This window comes from Bison bison, unplaced genomic scaffold (assembly GCF_000754665.1).
Source record: "Bison bison bison isolate TAMUID 2011002044 unplaced genomic scaffold, Bison_UMD1.0 scf7180017864251, whole genome shotgun sequence".
NCBI lineage: Eukaryota > Metazoa > Chordata > Mammalia > Artiodactyla > Bovidae > Bison > Bison bison.
In genome coordinates this window covers 1,875,872-1,883,035 of record NW_011494823.1, presented here as the reverse complement: position 1 = coordinate 1,883,035, position 7,164 = coordinate 1,875,872, and the positions used below count along the sequence as shown (strand labels likewise).

At 53.7% G+C, this 7,164-nt stretch overlaps 1 protein-coding gene across 4 annotated transcripts in view; it reads right to left on the bottom strand.

Annotated features, from left to right (window-relative positions):
* The window catches only part of ARRB1 (arrestin, beta 1), a 49,019-nt gene that overhangs the window by 13,984 nt on the left and 27,871 nt on the right, over positions 1–7,164 (bottom strand). For all 4 annotated transcript variants that reach the window (XM_010847568.1, XM_010847570.1, XM_010847571.1 and 1 more), the window contains exons 8-13: positions 7,112–7,164; positions 3,987–4,122; positions 2,825–2,909; positions 2,326–2,398; positions 1,240–1,377; positions 3–85 (exon numbers count right to left, since the gene is read on the bottom strand). In XM_010847568.1, the coding sequence (XP_010845870.1) occupies positions 3–85; positions 1,240–1,377; positions 2,326–2,398; positions 2,825–2,909; positions 3,987–4,122; positions 7,112–7,164 (568 nt within the window). The remainder of the gene's footprint in view (positions 1–2; positions 86–1,239; positions 1,378–2,325; positions 2,399–2,824; positions 2,910–3,986; positions 4,123–7,111) is intronic.

Here is a 7,164-nt window from a genome sequence, read left to right as displayed (position 1 = left end):
CCCGCCACGAGACACCACCAGCTTCACTTTCACTTTGTAGGAAACAATGATGCCCAGGATCTCCCGGTTGGCTCCTTCCCTCAACCTGCAAGGCGACATAGGGAAGCCAGTTCATGGGTCTTGTGAGACACGGCAGGATGGGCTGCGCCAGGGCAGCACCGTAGGTCCCCTCCTGACCACTCAGCCACCAGGTGCAGGCGGAGCCCGGTGTGTGAGAAAGACGAGGTCTTTCCTTGGGGAGCAAGAGCTCAGAGCACTGGGCCCCAGGTCTGACTGTGCTGCCCTGGGAACCAGCTCCTTCCCGCCCAGAGCCCAAGTCCCAGCAAGGAGGTAAGGGGTGGGCTCTTCCTGCTGGGTGGCTTCCCTTTCTCTTGCTGCTGGCAGAGAGGAGGGGGCAGTGGGCAGGGGAAGGGAGGTGCTGCAGAGGTGGGTCAGGCCCCAGGAAGGGCCAGACCTCAGCAGGTAGGGCAAGAGGGGTCCTCATACCCCCCGGTTTCCATTAGAGCAGGGTAGCCTCAGAGAGGCAGTGGTGACCTTGGGGTAAGATCCCTGGGATCCCTTCCTTCCAAGACACCTCCACATGTGGTTGAGCCCAGCTCACCACCCTCATCTCTCTGGACTCCCAGACCCCGTCCTCATTCATCCTCTCCTCCCAGGACCCTTCCAGAAGCCCCTCCCACCCTTCCTTCCTTCTTTCCATCCTTCCTTCCAGCCTTGCTCCGCCTCAGGGATGCACTCTATCCAGCTGAAGACACAACCAGGTCAGGAGCTGCTGCCTCCTGCACAAAGCCTCTCCATGTCACCCTCCCCTGGGCAAGGCACTGACTAAGGGAGCCTGGTGGAGTGGTCCATCATGTTCTCTGGGCACCCCTGGAGAGGGGTGGGATCAGGTGACAGCTTCCCTGGCAGTTCAAGCTCATGAGGACGGGCCCTTGACAATGGTCGGGGAGAGGGTAGCCTGAGCCTGTGCTGGCCCTGCTGGGACCAAGGTGGGTGTGGATCCATCTGGGGGAGGATGGTAAAGAATCTGCCTCCAATGCAGAAGACCCAGCTTCGATCCCTGGGTGGGGAAGATCCCCTGGAGGAGGGCACGACAACCCATTCCAGTGTTCTTGCCTGGAGAATCCCACAGACAGAGGAGCCTGGCAGGCTGCAGTCCATGGGGTCACAAAGAGTCAGACACAACTGAGCGACTAACACACAGTGGGGAGCCTGGGACCAGGGAGGGTGGGTCCTCACAGGGTGCTGGAGGCCAGGTTCGTGTCCTCGTGTTTGAGCTTCCCGTCCAGGGCGAGGCCCCGCTTCTCTCGATTGTTGGCCAGGAAGGGGGTCAGCGTGTAGACCTTGCAGAACGTAGAGCTGGGTGCCACTGTGTCACTGGAAAGAAGGGAGACTAGTGTGGAGATGCCCCCAGAGCCAACCCCAGCCTCACCCCCAGCCCACCCAGGACACAGAGCCCTGCTCTAGCCTCCCTCTCCTGTGAAGGGCCCACCTTTAGGCCCAGCTCTGCAGGGAGACCACTGCCACCCAAAAGGGACGTCTATGCTCCACATGCAGACAGCAGTGACTCTGGGGTGACCCAACAACTTCATTCGTGGTTTCTAGGCAGCTTCAAGTTTTAAAAAATTCATTGTACTGTTTGCCCTGTGCTGTATGACTAGGATAATGTTTTTTAGTGGAGAGAGTGTGGCCTGTTTTTCCCCTAACATATTACTGTGAAAAAATTTCAAACATATAGGAAAACTGAAAGAATTGTGCAATGATCACTCACCTCCTAAGTTCTACAATGAAGACCTTACTTGCTGTATCTCATCTCTATCCATCGTGTGTAAGGTGTTTGGATTGTTCAGTTTTTACCTACTTTTGCTCCACCCCCCAGCCCCTTTTCAACAATAAGAGAGCTGCGGTGCAGCAAGCCTTGGAGCCCCAGCTCTGCCAGTGGCCAGCCCTGTGAGGTTGAGCAGTCACATCTCTCTGCCCCCACTTCCTTCTCTGCACACTGGGGGCAGCAGCAACCCCAATGCAGAAGGCTCCAGGCAGTCTAGGCTTCCATAGCCCCGCTCCTCGCAGATTCACTAGCTCTTATTTTGTCATTCTAGTTTCGGTGGGTCTTTTCCCTGACTGGAGCATGTATTTCCTTGTAGCTAAACCAAGTGGCTGGGTGGTTTTTCAAAAAGCTATTCAGGGCCATCTATGCTGAGCAGCAAGTCTGAGGCCAGACCTTCTGCCAGGTGGAGCAGAGCTACTGGGCCTATAACTGGACCCAGGGCTTCTCCTTTCCCCAGCTGATTCCACCCATCCAAGGCTGGGCTTGTGCTCACTTACTCAGCCTCTTCCATGGCCACAGGACACTTGTACTGGGCTGTGTTGAACAGACAGATGTCTGCATACTGGCGCACTGCAGAGAAAGAGGGAAACGAGGTGGGTGAGTCCAGGCCTCCCAGGCTCTCTGAGTTGGGATGTTCAGCCCCAGGTAACAGCCAGAGGCCACCAGGAGTTTCTGCAGGAGATGGACCCCATCCTCCACCCAAAGGGCAGCCTGAACAGGCCCACTTCCTTCCATTACCAAAAATCTCCCCCTCAAGGACAGCTCTGTCAAGGGAACTTAGAAGAAGGGCTTCAACAGTAAACTCATTACCTGGCCAGTAAGCAGCCTGTTACCAGCCTCAAAAGCCTTATCCTTCGGCTTAGAGCAGGCCTTAGTCTTCCCTTCAGGCTAGTAGTTATTTACAGGGCTGTTAACAAAGGGAGAGCCTTCGGCTGCCCCCAACCCCTGGGAGGAGTCCCCTTGCCCATCCCCTGGACTGGCCCTCTGCCTGGGTACCCGAGATCTTGATCTTCTTCACCGTCTTGTTGGTGTTGTTGGTGACATGGACGTTGACACTGATGGGTTCTCCGTGGTAGTAGATCTGGGAGGTGGAAGAAGTAGCCAGGGAGGGGGGTAAGATTCCAAAGCTTTAGATGAAGGGGAGGGAAATGAGGCCCCACACACATCTCCTGGGGTTCCCCAGGTCTTGGCCACTCTGACATTGGCCCCAAGTTCATCAGTCACTTCCCACTGATGCTAAGCCACCAGGCATGTTAGATTTAAGTTCCTCTGTGGACCTTGAAAGATAATTGAATTAGAAGGTAATAATCCTAGGCTCTGGGCTTCCCTGGTGGCTCAGATGGTAAAGAATCCATCTGCAATGCAGGAGACCTGAGTTGGGAAGATCCCCTGAAAGAGGGCATGGAAACCCACTCCAGTATTCTTGCCTGGAGGATCCCCATGGACAGAGGAGCCTGGTGGGCTACAGTCCATGGGGTCGCAAAGAGTTGGACATGACTGAGTGACTAAGCACAGTACAATCCTGGGCTCCAGTCCTGGGTTGGTCACCAAAAGTAATGATAACAGTAATACTAACAATAATAAAGATGAGAGCGGTAAGGCCTTGGACAGGTTATCTAAGCCTTGGTTTCCCCCGCTGTCCATTGGAGGGGCTGGAGTAAGTGATACATCAAGTCCCTGCCAGCTCAGGCTGCCTGGAATTTAGACCTGGGAAGATCTGGAAGAAGCAGGAGAGAGGTGGGGAGGGGCTGACCCACTCTGTGAGGGAACTGGCTCTGAAACCTCAATGAAGAGCCTCGATTTATATCTTGGCCTAAGCACTTGCCTTCACTGTGCCCCTGAGAGGCAGAGGGGGTGCTCACATTTCAAAGGGGGATGGGGATGCAGGGGGACGGCCAGGACCCAGGATTCTTCAGAAGGCACACTGACTTCTGAAGTCAACCGCATCCTTCAGGCTCATGCCCATCCCGTCACCCCTTCAGTCCCCAGAGGCTTCTCCAAATCTCCCAAGGAGGTCTCAGCTTCCCTGAGCCCTGTGGTCCTCGGGTGGGAGCCAGAAGCTCCCACCCGAGGAACCCCAGAGGCTGTGAGAGAGCTGGGATCTAAGGCTCCAGCCCTGGGAGGGCAGCCCCACCCATGCCAAGCCCCAACCTCCTACCTCCTTGTCCAGGGAGGCCTCCAGATGCAAGGGCTTGTCTGACATGAGGAACTGCCTGGTGGTCTCGGCCGTGGGCTGGGGGCCAGGCCTCTCTGGGGCATACTGAACCTTCCGGATGACCAGGCGCACAGAATTCCTAGGGGACATGGGCAGAGCAAATGATGACCAGAGTCCCTTGCCTCTATCCCCTTCCCTTGTGACCCTCACATCCTTCTCTTGCTCAAGAGACTGCCATGGTTCCCATCTCCTTGGACTCCAGTCCAAACTGCAAAGGTTGGCATAGGGCCCTGTTACCATCTGGTCCCACTCCAACCTCCTCCATCCTGGGAGTCCCCAGCCTCCTCTAGGTCCTCACTGTCATGCTTGATGGTCCCTCTAGTCCTATTTCTGAAGCTTTGCGTACCCTAGGTCCCAACCTATAACACTCTCTTCCAGCTTCTGCCTTCATTTGCTTCCTTCTGCAAGGCTCAGTCAAACACCTGTTCTTCCAGGAAACTTCCTAGGTCCACCCACTCTGCTCTTTTCCTGGTCTGAACTCCCACCAGTCAGAGGCCAAGCCACCCCACGACAGTACTGTATGTGGATCTGTGTTTTGGTAGCCAGCAGGATGCTTCCCTGGTGGCTCAGTTGGTAAAGAATCCACCTGCAATGCAGGAGACCTGGGTTTGATTCCTGGGTCAGGAAGATCCCCTGGAGAAGGATCTTGCCTGGAAGATTCCATGTATTCTTGCCTGGAAGATTCCAGTATTCTTGCTTGGAAAATTCCATGGACAGAGGAGCCTGGCAGGCTACAGTCTATGGGGTCACAAAGACTCGGACATGACTTAGCAACTACACCACCACCACCAGGATGCTGAGAAAGAGACCACGTTCCAATTTCTGCATCCCTTATGTCGCTAATGGTATGAGCCCTTTAAGGCAGGGGTTCCCAGCCTCCGGTATCTAATGCCTGATGATCAAAGGAGAAGCTTATGTAATAGTAATGGGAAAATAGTGCACAATAAATGCAACGCACTTGAATCATCCTCAAACCATCCCCCACCCACTCACCGACCTTGGTCCACGGAAAAACTGTCTTCCTGTTCAGAAACCTGTTCGGCCAGAAACCAGTTCCTGGCTCCAAAAAGGGTGGGGACTCCTGCTTTAAGGACAGAAGTTTTTGTCTAAATTGTTCACTGCTGTATTCTCAGTATCTAAGACAGTGCTGGCTGCGATATAACAAATACCTACTGCTACTGCTGCTAAGTCGCTTCAGTCGTGTCTGACTCTTAGCGACCCCATGGACTGCAGCCTACCAGGCTCCTCCATCCATGGGATTTTCCGGGCAACAGTACTGGAGTGGGGTGCCATTGCCTTCTCCCAAATACCTACTAAATAGCTATTAAATAAAAATATACACAGGGGACAAGGGCCCCAGGAAGATACGAAGGTGTGGAGAGGCGATGGAATTCAGTGACGGGGGTGCAGATTCCGTTAGCGGGAGAGAGGCCAGTACAGAGAATAAAGACTCAGCAAGAGGATGGACACTCAGAGACAAGGTGGGGCTCAATGAACATGATGGGCGCAGGGAGGAAACAGGGCCAGCAAGGTTTGGTGAGGGGATGGGGACGCAGTCAGGTGGAGTCCCAGCATTCCCACTTCTCAGATAAGCCACCTCCATTTCCTACAGCTGGATAACCAAGGTTGAAGTCCTTGCTCTTGGACTTCCCTGGCAGTCCAGTTTAAGACTTTGCCTTCCAATGCAGGATGTGTAGGTTTGATGCCTATCCGGGGAGCTAAGATCCTACATGTCTCACGGCCAAAAAACCAAAACATAAAACACAGGCAATATTGTAACAATTCAATAAAGTCTTTAGAGATGATCTACATAAAAAAGAAATCATTTTTTTATAAGCCCTAATTCTCCCCATATGAATTATATGACTTTGAGTAAATTAACCTCTATGCCTCAGTCTCCTCATCTGTAAAATGGCGATGATAGCAGGACCGACTTCTTAGGGTTGTTGTGAGGATTAAATTAGTTTGTACATGTCCATCACTTTGAACTGTGTCTGGTACCTAATAAGCTGGTAAGTGTGAGTTGCTCTATCATTATTAGTAAATTCTGGTGTGGACTTAAAATGTCAAATTGGTAATAGGTTGAGAGTGCTGGCTCTCAACGTTGCCTCCCCTTCCTTGCTCTAGGTAGGCTACTTACCAAAACCTACACCGCCCTTCCTTTCTCCTGGTCGCAAATCTTAAGAAGAAACGGGGAACAGAGAAGCAAGGGACAAAGGTCTCATCTCCCTACATGCTGTAAGTTGCCCAACTGGAGTTGGAGATATGCAATGCATCATATGACCACCAGGTGGCAAACTCAGCCCACTCCCTAAGAGGATGCTGCGTCCTCTGGAAGCCTGCTGCAGGACGCAGAGTTGGGGACCCTAGCCAGCCTTGCCAGGAGGCAAAGCAAAGCCCGACCCCAGGAGGGGCAGGTATGAGAGCAGGGTTGGGCAGCTCACCCCATAAATCAGGGCCAGCTAGTTCTGGCTGCTGGCCTGGGCTGTCTGTCTGCCCAGGGCTGTCTCTCTCCAGGAAAATGCTTCCCCTCTCTGAGACATGGCAGACCTCCTCTGTCTGCCTTGGGTGGGTTCACTTTCTCCACTTCCCTTCCCTGTTCAGAAGCCTCTACTGACACCCCCTACCCCACCCCCACAACCTCCTGCTGATGACCTCCCAGGAGAACTGGGAAATGGGGGTCCAAGCTGGCCGGGAAACATCTTGCTCACTGTTTAAAACAATCTGAATTTCAGATTTTTTTCCAAAACAAAATTAAAGGACATGCAGTCTGGAGAGGAAGAGATTAGAGGCAGGGCGATAAGGGAAGTGGGTACAGTGATGCAAAGGAAAAAGTGCTGAGGCCTGAGTCAGGGTAATAGAGCCACCTCCCCCAGGAAGCCCTCCCCACCTGCCAGCCTTCCCCAGTGCCCTTGGAGTTTCCAAGGCTGGAATGCAAGGCCCCTCCTCTCCCACTTCCAGGCATTGTTACTTCTGTCTTCCTCCGAATGAACCATGCCTGTCCTGTCTCCCTCCCTCTGCCAGCAGGCAGCCCGCACCCAGACGGGTAGAAGCTGCGCCCTCCTCACCGCTTGTGGATCTTCTCCTCCAGGTTCTCCGCACAGAAGGCTTTCACTTCGTA